This window comes from Garra rufa, chromosome 4 (genome assembly GCF_049309525.1).
Source record: "Garra rufa chromosome 4, GarRuf1.0, whole genome shotgun sequence".
In the NCBI taxonomy this organism is placed as follows: Eukaryota; Metazoa; Chordata; class Actinopteri; order Cypriniformes; family Cyprinidae; genus Garra; species Garra rufa.
In genome coordinates, this window is record NC_133364.1 from 14,271,577 (window position 1) to 14,286,761 (window position 15,185).

A 15,185-nucleotide genomic window follows, 5' to 3' on the forward strand; every position below is an offset into this window, starting at 1 on the left:
AAAGCAAAAAGGAAAACAAAAAGTGAAACAAAGGAATGACAAATAAGAAACAAAGCACAAAAAAGAATGACAAAAACAACATACTTTGACAAAGTAAAAACAAACCAAAACACACAAAGCAAAACAAACCAATGACAAAAGCTGAGCCTGTGATAACATTTGAAAACAATTCCAAGTCAAGAAAAATGACTTTGCTTGTATTCAACAAGCAAACCGCGCCAGACAGTCTGTCCCTCGTTTCTTCACGTGAGCTCCAAAACCGTAATGTAAGATCGCTCTGAAAAGCCAAACATCTCTCCAAGACGATACTAAATAGTCTTAAAATCACCGCCGAGCTCTTCAGACACATATCACAAGAAAAGAATGATAAGCACGCTAGTGTTTAATGCACCAGTCCTCGCGCATGAAATGCTCCAAAAGCGGAGGGATTGTCCGGGTCAACAGCACGTGTTGTTCTGCCAGGGCCTTGTGTTTTAGCGTGTTAATGCACCATTTCCAAAACAGAAACAAGAGACCGGTGACTTTGTTTGACAATGAGGTACACCATAATGAAATTGCAAATCAATCAGCCACTCTTTTAGTTGGTGTTGATTTAAGGTAAGACGCAAGCTCCAACCAACATTCAACAAATGGTTATGCACTGTACAAACAGCAGAAATGGGACAAAAATTGAATACCCAAGGGCAAGAGCAAAGGCTGAGATTTTAAGTGGACATGCATGTAAATACACAGCAATATGTGAATGTACAAAAAGGTATTTTTGTTTTGTACCTGCCATGCAGAACGGGCAAAAGCATGAGAAAAAAGGACAACAAACATGCACTTCCACTTAAAATGCAGCCTTTAACCGTGGCATCATTTGACACACAATGGTTGTTTGGTTGGACCATGCATCACCTTAAATCAACATCATCTGAAAGAGCAAAGCATCAGACTTGTAGATATTTTGGAGAATCGTTGTTCTTTGAGCATGTATATTTTTAAGCATATTCAGCCACTGAAACACATTTTGCTTCCTCCATTTCTTAAGACACTAGTATGAAGGTCTGGAGTGCTTGGGTATTAAACATTCTTAAATCTCCTTTATAAGTGCAGATGCATGAACCAAAGCAACATTACAAGCTGAAAGAATGTCTTCATAACAAAAAGAAAAGAAAGAAAAAAAAACCTGTGGAACACTTTGTTGCTTTCATTTTAGAAGCGCAAAAAGATACAGGCAGATCTTGTTCTTGACTTCCAAAAATAACCCCAATGTGAATTGTGTATCACAATGACATCACCAGGTTCATAACATAATATTAGAAAAGACTCCTGCAAAATGACTTACAGACTGAGCTCAAGTCTAAACAAGAACCTGTTTAATAGATTTTGCAGATTCGTACTTTTGCAAAACTCATCACCATGATGGAAAATGTTTTGAGTGAATTTACAACTGTTACTACGGCATCTTGTCAGGTTGCTAGTAAAAAGTAAAACACTCTAAGCACATAATATAACTTAAGAGTAGTGAAGTAGTGCCATTAGCAATTAAATTAATGGCATGCATTTGGCTAAAGAACTTTTACAAAAGATATATTAACTGTGATTATTTGAACAGACACATGCAATCAAAGCAAAGCAAATCAAATCAAAACAAAAATCAAATTAAAAAGAGCAAAAATCTAAATGGACAGCACAAAACAAAACCGACAAAACTAAAGCTATTTATTGCACATATCTAAACAGACACGTGCAAACAAAACAAAATAAAACAAAGCAAAAATAAAAAAGAACACAAAAACCCAGAAACAAAAGAAAACGATAAATCAAAGGAATACAGAAAATGACAACACAAAACAAAAAAGCCAAACAGAGCACATGCAAACAAAACAAGAATGCACACAAAAAAAAACTAATAAAAAAGACAGCACAAAACACACAAAAAACTGAAAACAAAAATCTGAGTAAAACAAAAACAAACAAAAAACACTGCAGAACAAAAACCCAGACACAGAAGATATTTATTGCACATATATGAACAGACAGGTACAAACAAAAAAGCAGGGCAAAACACACAAAAAAAATTTATAAAAATAAAAAAGGATGACACAAACCACACACACACACACACACACACACACACACACACACACACACACACACACACACACACGAAAACTAAATTCAAATAAAACAGACCACAAACCCCAAAACAGAAGAAAACAAAAACAAACAAAAAATACACTCTAAAATAAAAACCTAAACACAAAAGATATTTATTGCACATATATGAACAGACAGATGCAAACAAAAAAAACAAATAAAAAAAGGATGACACAAACCAAAACACACACACAAAACAGAAAACAAAACAAAAATAAAACAGAACAAAACAAAAAAAGGAAAAAAAGGAGACACTACAAAACAATAATCCAAACATGAAAAACATTTATTGTACATATATAAACAAGACACATGCAAACAAAACAAAAAGAATGCACACAAAAAAAGGACAAAACAAAAATCAAAGGAAAACAAAATCAAACACAAACAAAAAAGACACTTCAAACAAAAACCCAAACAAATGATATTTATTGCACAGAACAGATTTTAGCAAACAAAAAAGCAGGGCAAAACAAACCCCCCCAAAAACATATATAAAAAAAGGACGACACAAAAAAAACCCCTGAAAACAGAACAAAACGAAATAAAACAGAACAAAACAAAACTCCAAAATCACCAGGAAAAAAAAATCAAAGGAAAACAAAAACAAACAAAAAACTTACTACAAAACAAACAACACCCAAACACAAAAGATATTTATTGTACATATATAAACACACATGACAAAACAAAAGCAGGTCAAAACAACACACACACAAACTAATAAAAAAGGACAGCACAAAACATAAAAACCTGTAAACAGACAAACAAAAAACCCAAAACAAAAATATAACCGAACAAAACAAAACGAAAGAAAGAAAACAAAAATGAAAGGAAAACAAAAACAAACAAAAAGGACACTACAAAACAAAAACCCAAACAAAAAAGATATGAACAGACACATGCAAACAAAACAAAAGCAGGGAAAAACAAACAAACACACACACAAAATTGTAAACAGAACAAAACAAAAAAACAAAACAAAAAAAAACAAAAGAGAACAAACATAAAACAAAACAAAAACCCAAACACAAAATATATTTAATACACTTATATGCACAGACACAGATCTTAAATTGTGTCACCAAACTACGAAAGCGCTGGGGTTAGCGAGCACTCGTTGACCTCAGCATCAGCCACCCTGTCCCCTTTCAACTCCAGTTACGGAGCAATTAAACAGAGCAGCCCTCCAGAAGAAGCGTGCCAGAGACTCAGATAAGATCTGATTTACTGCCCAAGACACATGCAAAAGGTAAGCCAGAGAGCCAGAGAACAGGGAAACATTATGTATTTATTTGTTCTATGGCTTCTGTTCTCCTTAAGAATCTTAGAAGTACACGATGCTCATGCACATCTTTGCTCTAGAGATCTGGCAAGTGGAAGAACAATCCATCATCAACAAGAAAATATAAGATTTAAAAGATACAGGGATAGCATCTTATTACTTACCAAAAATATCCTTCTTAGTACTGCAATTTTTTTTTAATCAATTCTAAAAAGTGTATTACACTTTTGATTATTGATTGTTAGTGATTAGAAATTATTTTAATATTTTTTTTTCTGATTTATTTAACAATCTCTTTTTTTCCAACACTTCAACCAAGTCATTTTTATTTCAATAATATTTTCAGATTTAGATTTTAGGTTAAGAATCCCAGATTTCCACTGTGGTCTCAGGCTGTAACCCAGCCTCAATCCATCAAAAACACACTGAGACACATTGACCATGAATGGTATTCTGAATCCCCAACCACCTGCCAATGAATGTAAGGCAGAAGAGAGAACAATCAGCAGAGAATCTGGCACGAGCATCGAGCACACGTGAAAAGATGAGGTGCAAATTGCGAAAATTGAGCCAAGTATTCAACTGGGTAATTGCTGTCAGTTTCAGAAATTAGATGTTGTTGCATCAGCTGCAACTGAGCGATCCAAATGTCTGTTTTGAAACCGTAAATGGACACTGTTTAGCATGCAGTGATGATAGAGGCCAAAATAAAAGTAAAAACAACAATGTTCGAATTTCTTATCCAATATAAGTAATATCACACGAGTCTAAACATAGACAGGGTCAGCCCTCTCATCCCCACCTGTATTTGGTGGCCTACTTTTATGAAATGGCAACAAAAAGCAGTGTGCTGCCATCATGTGGCCAACTGAACTTACATATTTCATATATGTGAGCCTGGACCACAAAACCAGTCTTAAGTTGCATGTGTAGCAATAGCCACAAATACATTGGGTCAAAATGATCGATTTTCCTTTTATGCTAAAAAGAATTAGGGTATTAAGTAAATATCATGTTCTATAAAGGTATTTTGTAAATTTCCTAACGTAAATACATCAAAACTTAATGTCTTATTAGTATATATATTTAGATTTTTTTTTTTTTTTCAGATGTTCAAATAGTTGAATCTCGGTCAAATACTGTCCTATCCTAACAAACCACACATCACACATAAATAGAAAGCGTATTTATTCAGCTTTCCGATTATGTCTCAATCTCAATTTCAAAAATGTCCCTCTTACGACTGGTTTTGTGGTCCAGGGTCACATATGACAACTAGAAAAAAACATTACATTTCCGGTCTCTTGTGTTTCCAGTCAAATTAACGTATTCCTCAGCCTCAGACAAAATAACGCTAAACCTATGAAATAGTGATGGGAAGTTCGGATCATTTTACCGACTCAGATCTTCGAGTCTCGTTCAGCAAAATGAACGAATCTTTTTTCCGAGTCATTTCGTTCATTTACCAAAATATAATTAAAAAGCTACGTGTTACTTCCATAACACATGTACTGCTTGTACAAACGTTGATTACACTACAAACAAGACAAAACTATAATACTATTACAAAAAGAAAAGGTTAATTCATTGTTTAACTTGGTTCTTACAACCAAATCTCTAACAGACTTAAATTCCTCATTACAAGCCAATTCAAGCATTGGATTAAATGCATTTGGGATTTCAGAGATCAGCAATACTCCAGAAGAGGGCAGTGTTGACCAGAGCATGAACAGTTATTGGTTTAAAAGGTCTTCAATTTTAAGAGCAAATCACTGAGCTTTTATTAATTCACATGCAAAATATAATATAGACCAGTGTAACAGAGTTAGTAACAATCACACCCCTAACATCTCTAACATTAAAAGTCTGATTAACACAAGTAGACAAAAATATATATATATTTGCATTAAGTACTGCAGAGTGTAATTAAAACAACATTCAGTATACTGTGTATAAAAGCAGGTTTTCCCTTTTGTTCCAGTGTATAACAAAAAAATGCAAACCAAAAAATCATATTGCACTGATTATTTCATATTAACAAGGTAATAATAGCATTGTTTTGTACTATAGTGATATATATTCAGTCATTGAGTGGATAAATAGTTACTATACATGATGTTTTTGTGCTTGCGTATTTATGTTTTTTTATGGCATTATTAATCATAAGCAAGTAATTCTGCACTTTAAAAAGTAAGACGTCTCAGTATTAAAGAAAAGCTTTAAAATGTGAACAGTAAACATGTCTAAAAGCAATAAGCCTGCATTGCACCATATTCTTTGGCATATGGTAGTAGACATTGCATTGCATTAATCCTGAATCACCTCTGCTCTTTCCGTCTGTGGGCAGATCTTTCAGCTTTTTTCAGAACCTGAATCTCCTCACAGTATGACGCAGCCCGATCCAGAAGACTCCTGTGTTCTGCTTTAACAATGTAAGTGTTAATATACCATTCAAATTTATATTGCAGATACATGTTTTTTTATATATATACACACACACACACACACACACACACACACACACACACACACACACACACACACACACACACACACACACACACACACACACACACACACACAAATACACAAAACATAAAAATACTGTTTTTAAACCATCAAAGAGAATTGTCACAGAAGCTCTCTATTACAAATGTTAGGTAAATAATGTACTGGTTAAGATAACAGAGTCTTATAATATAAAATGATGCAGTAAACCTACTGTACCTTGAAGCAGGAGCTTCATCAGGCTTTGGCCTCTTGGTGGCGCTGTGGCTGCTTTCCCCTGTTAAAGGGATGGTACTGCTGCTTTGACCCTCTCTGTGTTCCCAAACCTCTTCGTCCAACATCTGCACGAGAGAAACCACTGATGTTTAAGTGCATGTTATGTCATTGAATGTAAATTAAAATGGTCACACTTTGCAATAATGTTCATTAGCTAACATTACATGAACTAAGAATGAGCAATACTTCTACAGCATTTATTAATCTTAGTTAATTTCAGCATTTACAAATGTGTTATTATAATATATTGTTAACAATAGTTAATGCACTGTGAACTAACTTGAACAAACAATGAACGACTGTATTTTTATTAACCAGCATTAACAAAGATGAATAGTGTAATAAATGTATTGTTCATTGTTTGTTCATGTTAGTTAATATATTAAATATTAACAAATTACACCTTACTGTAAAGTATTACCATTAAATTAAATATTAATTATTAAGAAATAATAAAATACATGGTAAATAAAGTATAAATTATATAATCAGCACGATAATTTAAAAAAAGATATATTTTATAATATTTTTAATATTATAATATTTCACAAAATTGCTTATATGATTAATGGCCTAAAAATAATGAATTCTGCATTTTTAAAAAAAATTATATTATATTATATTATTTATTTATTTCAATATTCTTTTATTTTTCCCCCACATTTTTTCAATATTACATAACCCAAAAACTTTCAGATATATTTATTTAATAATTAAATTAAATTATGTGTGGCACAATAGTCTAAAAATCTGTGTACATGGTATACATTAAAATAAATATTATTTATATGAATTGTAAATAAGTATAAATTATTTGATAATCACAACAATAAAAATTTGATTTTTTAAAATAATTTTATATTAATATTATATCACAAAAGTGCTTATTTGATTAGTGGCCTAGAAATAATGAATTCTGCATTTTTGTATTGTTATATTATTTTTTATTTCAATTATTTTTGGTGTTTTTTTACACACCCCAAAACCTTATTTTATTTTATTATTATTTCTTTTGTAATTACTTTATATTATTAATATTGCAATATTTACAAAATTGCTTATATTTTTAAGGCTTAGGAAAAAATAATTCTGAATATTTTGTATTATTATATTATTTATTCATTTCAATATTCTTTTATTTTTTTCCACATTTTTAAATTCAAAATATTTTTTTATTTATTCATTTATTTTTTTTAATATAAATATTTTAAATATAAACTGTAGGGACAAGTCTAAAAATCTCTGTACACAGTATAAATTAAAAAAAAATATTATATCAATTGTAAATAAGTATAAATTATATGATCAGCACAACAATAATTTTTTTAAATGAATTTATTTTATCAATATTATAATATTAATGATAATATTAATTGCTTATATGATTAGTGGTCTAGAAATAATAAATTCAGAATTTTTCTTTGCATTATTATATTATTTTTCCCCCCCCCACATTTTAAATATAACCTAACCCCAAAACTTTCATTTATTTATTTTTATAATTACATTAGATTATGAACAGTGGGGTTCAAAGGTCTAAAAATGTGGGATCCAGAATCTAATTTAAATCAAAAGTCTGTCATCGTTTACTCACCCTCAAGTTGTTTTAAACCTGTGAGAGTTTGTAAAAAGAAAAAGAAAAAAGATATTTTGAAAAACACTGGTAACTAACCAGTTGACGGTAGCCATTAACTTCTATAATATGGAAAAAAAAAAAAAAGCAAAATACAACAGAAGTCAATGGCTACCGTCAAACTGATTGGCCACCAACATTCTTCAAAATATCTTCTTTTGTTGCTCAACAGAAGAAATAAACTCTCACAGGTTTGGAACAACTTAAGGGGGACTAAATGATGACAGAATTTATCTAATTCTTCAAACCTGGAAATAAATCAAATTTCCAGTATTTCAAAAAACATAAATACTACTAAACTAGAAAAATAATGGTCTCAGATTTTCGAACCCCCTATGTATATTCTAATTAACTAATAATATTAGTTGTTAATAATTTTAAACATGAAGCAACGTCCCACCATGGTTCTTTTCAATCCACGTGTTTGCTGCAGCTCTGGCGTGTTCTGACTGTCTGGATCCGATCTGATTGGCTTCCTACGCAGCTCGTCTCTCCTGTGCACCACTGTATTCTTTGACTTCAGCTGCCTGGGATGGAAAACGAAACCATCTGTCATCAACTGAACCAGGGAAGACATTAAGATCAGTCATTTAAACGGGAATCAAGAAGCTGGAGTATGAAACTACATCATTAGCTCCTCTTTCATGTCATACCTGATGCTAATCTTGACATTTTAATACAGATGACAAACTCAGACCACCTCTTCAAGCTCCAGCTCGTGTTACACCGAGACGTGTCGTACGTTGGTACAACTTGTACCTCACATTAAAAAAAAAAAAAAAAAACGCTCCAGCTCACGACTGCGGTTTTGAGATAAAATCCAAATGTAGTAACTACTTTATAAAAACTGATGAAGACATGAACATAACTGAATTTGAACATGATATTTGCATTTTTAGCTATTTTTGGCATAATAGATTAATAATGAATGTTAAAAATGATACATTATTGAAAAGTGTTACCAAATTAAACGTGCCCCCTTAAAATAAATAGAGTATATAGACCTGAAATTACAGGGTAAAGTAATCAATGTATTTTTTTTTTTAACAGTAGTCTTTTTTATGAATCAATATCAATTAGTAGAAGATAATTCTAAACTGTTCTTTAAAAAAGGGGGATAGTAAAATAAATAAAAAAATTATACAATAAAAAATAAAAAGACACATATACACTACCAGTCAAAAGTTTTTGAACAGTAAGTTTTTTTGTTTTTGTTTTAAACAAATCTCTTCTGCTCAGCAAGCCTGCATTTATTTGATCTAAAGTACAGCAAAAACAGTAAAACTCTGAAATATTTTTTACTATTTAAAATAACTGTTTTCTATTTGAATATATTTTAAAATGTAATTTATTCCTGTGATCAAAGCTAAAATTTCAGCATCATTACTCCAGTCCTCAGTGTCACATGATCTTTCAGAAATCATTCTAATATGCTGATTTGCTGTTCAAGAAAAATGCATTATTATTAGTATTATTACTATTATCAATATTTAAAACAGTTGAGTACATTTTTTCAAGGTTATTTGTTGAATGTAAGGATTAAAAGGTAACATTATACACTATACCATTCAAGATCTTGGAGTATAATTTATTTGGGAAAGAAATAATAGAAATTAATACTTTCAGCAAGGATGTTTTAAACTGATTAAAAAAAAATCTACTCAGCTGTTTTCAACATAATAATATTAATAAATGTTTTAGAGCAGCAAATCAGAATATTAGAATGATTTCTGAAGGATCATGTGACTGGAGTAATGATGTTAAAAATTAAGCTATGAAATCACAGGAATAAATTACATTTTAAAATAAAATAAAATAAAATAGAAAGCAGGTGTTTTAAATAGTAAAAATATTTCAAAATTTATCTGTTTTTGCTGACTTTTGAATCAAGCTTGATGAGCAAAAGAGACTTTAAAAAACATTAAAAATCTTTCTGTTCAAAAACTTTTGACTGGTAGTGTACTTTTTTCATATTATTTTTTATTAAATGTAAATTATTATTATTATTTAAGAAAGAAAATCAGAAGTAGGTACAGTAACTTTTTTAAATTGTAGTTCTCTAAGAAACATTGATCATTTGCTTCATCTTTTTTTTGGATCCAACAAAGGAGACACTGTGTCTATGGTGTGGGATATTTGTGTATTTTTTTTTTCTGGTGACATGAAAGGAAAGTATTTGGTTTGTATAGGAGACGTCTATCTGACTATAGAGTTGAGCGGATCTGCCTCGATGACAGACGCTCAGTTTTGTCATATGGCTCCAGCCGCTTTCACCTCATGTCATCGAAACCATTGATTGCCAACTGATTGAGTCCCTTTGCCAACAACTAGTATTGGTGTGTATCTGCAACTTAAACCACATTTATCCCGTATAACTATATACCACCATTGAGTAAAAAAAAAACACATCACAAATATTACAACCAAAACCATTTAAATGCAAAATGTATGTTGATTTTTAGGCATATGGCGAAGGAAATTGTAGGAAATTATGTGCTCTTAAGTTTCAGCTTTAAGGGCCTCGATATGTTTGTGGTCTTGCTTCGAGTCAATAATCAGTGGCATTAAGATTACTGGTATGCAACAACTGAAAATAAGCTCATGGATTGTATTTCCCAGCCACAAGCAATAGCAATAACATAATACTGTATCGATAACGGGAATCTGATAGTGTTTCATGAAAGGAAACGATTACATTTGCATTACAGATAATCATGGAGGGGAACGAAGGCAGAATCAGAAAGGCAATTGTAAGTCATGTGACACGGATCGGTGACATGGCTTGTGTCAAATATGAAGGTAATTAAAAGAGGACACGAGAGTAATGGATCCCACAATGTAAATGGGTCAAATAATATACATTTTGCTCGATCTTTTGAATTCAATAAAAGTCAATTGAACAACAATTAAGTCAACAAACACTATTTACTTCAGAACTCAAAAAGAGCATTTACTAAGGCCTTGTGTAGCACCTATAGCTCTGCATATCCAGTTGAAGTTTATATTTAAGTTGGTCCCTGATTTTCTTCAGTCTAATCTTAATACTTTCAGTGCATATTGTTTTGTGAACCTGTTCTATTAAACCTGTTGATGGATTGGACACTTAAAAATTATACTGGACCTGCGAGCAAGTCATAAATGAATGCTGAAATGTATTAAAAAAACTCACAATTTTGTCTTTTCTCTCGCAATTCGGACTTTTTTTCCACAGAATTGTGTGACATAAACGCGCAATTGTGAGTTATAAAGTCAGAATTGTGAAATTTAAACTCACAATTCTGACTTTTTAAGAATTGCGTGATAAACTGCGAGAAATAAAGTCAGAATTGAGATAAAAACTCGTAATTTTGACTTTTTTCTCGCAAATACAAGTTTGTATCTCACAATTCGAACTTTTTTTTTCTGAAATGTGAGATAACTTGAATTTGCAAGAAATAAGTCAGAATTTCTTAGAAATATGAGTTTGTATCTTGCAATTCTGACTTTTCTCGGAATTGCAAGCTTAAATCTCGCAATTCTGACTTTTTTTTTTCTAAGAATTGAGATAAAAACGTACTCGGTTACTAACGTAACCTCGTTTCTCTCTAGAGAGGGAACGAGTACTGCTCGGGGAAAATCCTTTTCTGCGAGATATTGAAGCCAAAAATTATCCGCTCTGGTTGCTTCGATGATGAAAAACCAGATAATAGCTGCCTGCGAGCGGTTTTTATAGACCTAGACCATGCCCTTTTAGGCGGGAAGCGACGCAAAGGGCGCGAAATGCCCCCATTGGATCTGGCGTCACGCCAGGCCTCGCTCTATAGGCTGCTGCAGTTGCCGCAGAGCAGCCAATAGGCACGCAAGCTGTTTTGCCTATGTCTGTATGCTGCTGCAACGCACTTTACATTATTTCAAAATTAAGCATAATTTTTGGCTTCAATATCTCGCAGAAAAGGATTTTTCCCGAGCGTAAGATACTTACGCAGTACGAGAGACCTCTTGTAAGAGAACTCACAATGCTGACTTTTTTCTCACAAATACAAGTTTGTGTCATGCAATTCTGACTATTCTTGCGATTACCAGCTTAAATCTTGCAATTCTTCCAAGACTTTTCTTAGAATTGTGAGATAAAAACTCGTAATTCTGACTTTTTTCTTGCAAATTCAAGTTTGTATCTCACAAACTCCGAGAAAAAAAAAGTTAGGATTGTGAGATAAAACCTTGCAATTCTGACTTTTTTCTTGCAGATACGAGTTTGTTTCTCACAATTTGGACTTTTCTTGTAAGTTTTTCTTACAATTTTGACTTTTTTTCTTAGATATGTGAGATTAAAAACTTAAAATTGTGACTTTTCTCACAACTGCAAGCTTAAATCTCGCAATTCAAATTTTTTCTCAGAATTGTGAGATAAAACCTTGCAATTCTGCCTTTTTTCTCGCAAATACAAGTTTGCATCTCACAATTCTAACTTTTTTTTTTCCGAAATGTGAGATAACTTGAATTAGCAAGAAATAAGTCAGAATTTCTTAGAAATATGAGTTTGTATCTTGCAATTCTGACTTTTCTCGGAATTGCAAGCTTAAATCTCGCAATTCTGACTTTTTTTTTCTAAGAATTGAGATAAAAACTCACAATGCTGACTTTTTTCTCACACATACAAGTTTGTGTCATGCAATTCTGACTATTCTTGCGATTACCAGCTTAAAACTTGCAATTCTTGCAAGACTTTTCTTAGAATTGTGAGAATTATACTGGACCTGCGAGCAAGTCATAAATGAATGCTGAAATGTATTAAAAAAAACTCACAATTTTGTCTTTTCTCTCGCAATTCGGACTTTTTTTCCACAGAATTGTGTGACAAACTCGCAATTGCAAGAAATAAAGTCAGAATTGAGATAAAAACTCGTAATTCTGACTTTTTTCTTGCAAATTCAAGTTTGAATCTCACAATTCTGAGAAAAAAAAAGTTAGAATTGTGAGATAAAACCTTGCAATTCAGACTTTTTTCTTGCAGATACGAGTTTGTATCTCGCAATTTGGACTTTTCTCGTAAGTTTTTCTTACAATTTTGACTTTTTTTCTTAGATATGTGAGATTAAAAACTTAAAATTGTGACTTTTCTCGCAACTGCAAGCTTAAATCTCGCAATTCAGATTTTTTTCTCAGACTTTTTTCTTGTAAGTTTTTCTTACAATTCTGACTTTTTTTCTTAGAATTGTGAGATTAAAAACTTAAAATTGTGAGTTCTCGCAACTGCAAGCTTAAATCTCGCAATTCAGATTTTTTTTCTCAGAATTGTGAGATAAAACCTCGCAATTCTGCCTTTTTTCTAACATATACAAGTTTGTATCTCGCAATTCGGACTTTTCTTGCAATTGTGAGCTTAAATCTCGCAATTCTGACTTCTTTTCTTAGAATTGAGATAAAAAATTGCAATTCTGACCTTTTTTTTGCAAATTCAAGTTTGTATCTCACAATTGAGTCGCAGTCAAAAATGTCAAAGTAATGCAACTGTCTTGATAATAGAGAAAAAAACTGAATTCAAAGAAAGGTACTGGACCCCGTTGTACAAGTAGGACAGCAACCGGACTGTCTTTCTTTTTCTCACACACATAGTGTACCCCCTCTTACAGTAGCAATCACCTCTGACCTCCGCCACCACAACCTGTCCAGCTCGGTCTCTAATTGTTCTCCCCTGGGCCTGTAGGTTGGGCAGAAGGCCACATATGAGGAGCTCCCCACTATGAAGATGGCACGAGGTGACAGTCTGTCCCTCCCAATCACTCAGACAGTGCTAAACTAATTAGCCTAGCCTTGAGATTGGGATTGTCCCCAGTGACAAGCTCGCCCCATGTCAACCATCGCCCTGCCCTCAGGTCCCGTAAGAGAGTAAAGGACACTGATGTTATGCTAACACTAACTACAGCGTAAAAGGCAGATGATTATGAGCCGTGTTGATGTTTTATCTTCGAAACCTGGGTGGACTGACATAGTGGACAAAAATATGGGCTTGTAACCTATAAAGTTTTTTTAGGGGCTGAATTTTGAGTATCCATACTCACCCAATAGCCAAACAGAGACTACGGTACCAATCATTAATGTCCCCCTGATCATCGGACATTAGAAGCAGTTTGGCCCTGGCGAAGGTCAACTAGAAGAGAGAAAACGTTCAGAGTTAGTATAAGATTCCCATATTATATATGAATTTATTCAGAAATGGATTAAAAATCATTTTGGTTAACAATTACATAATAACAAATAAACATTATTAGCATAAATTACATTGCATTATAATGAATAGAATTGCAAACAATTATAAATGTTGGCATTATGTATTTTAACAAAATTGCTTCTTAATATTTGATTAACCTTCATTAACCCTATGAAAGTCAACCAACCAATGTTTAAAACACAATGTGATGTGACACAAACTGTAAATATATTAAAATATACACTAGCAGTCAAACGTTTTTAAACAGTAAGAATTGTAATGTTTTTAAAGAAGTCTCTTCTGCTTACCAAGCCTGCATTTATTTGATTCAAAGTACAGCGAAAACAGTACAATTTTGAAATATTTTTACTATTTAAAATAACTGCTTTCTATTTATATATACTTAAAATTTAATTTATTCCTGTGATTTCAAAGCGGAATTTTTAACATCATTACTCCAGTCACATGGAGACAGAAATCATGCTAAGATTCCGATTTGCTGCTTAAAAACATTTTTAGTATTATTATTATGCTGAAAACAGCTGAGAATTTGTTTAGGTCATGTTGATAATTAGAAAGTTCACAAGAAAAGCATTTATCTGAAATAGAAATCTTTTGTAACATTATTAAATGTCTTTATCATCACTTTTAATCAATTTAAACCATCCTTGCTAAATAAAAATATCAATTTCTATAATTCTATAATAAAAACAGCAAATCAGCATATTAGAATGATTTCTTAAAGATCATGTGACACTGAAGACTGGAGTAATGATGATGAAAATTTAGCTTTGATCACAGGAATAAATTACATTTTAAATTACATTCAAAAAGAAAACAGTTGTTTAAAATAGTAAACATATTTTAGTTTTTTTACTGTACTTTAGATCAAATAAAAGCAGGCTTGGTGAGCAGAAGAGACTTAAAAAAAAACATTAAAAATCCAGTTCAAAAACTTTTGACTGGTAGTGTATATATTTTACGTTGAGTTTACTTAGCAGAAATAATGATCAAAACACGTACCCTCACATACATTTAAGGTGTATTTGCATTTTTACCTGAAAATGGTTAAAACGTCTTTTAAGACCATGTGAATCCAACATTTATGTTCCTTCAGATCACTAGAGGGCGTCCATGAACTAGTTTGTTAG

The 15,185-nt window shown here is 32.1% G+C and overlaps 1 protein-coding gene across 1 annotated transcript in view; it reads right to left on the reverse strand.

Annotated features, from left to right (window-relative positions):
- Positions 1-5,227: 5,227 nt before the first annotated feature.
- Positions 5,228-15,185, reverse strand: part of arhgef39 (Rho guanine nucleotide exchange factor (GEF) 39) — a 49,683-nt gene continuing 39,725 nt past the window's right edge. Inside the window, exons 6-9 of the mRNA XM_073837745.1 lie at positions 13,886-13,974; positions 8,245-8,371; positions 6,155-6,276; positions 5,228-5,846 (exon numbers count right to left, since the gene is read on the reverse strand). Coding sequence (XP_073693846.1) covers positions 5,807-5,846; positions 6,155-6,276; positions 8,245-8,371; positions 13,886-13,974 — 378 coding nt within the window. The 3' untranslated portion in view covers positions 5,228-5,806. The remainder of the gene's footprint in view (positions 5,847-6,154; positions 6,277-8,244; positions 8,372-13,885; positions 13,975-15,185) is intronic.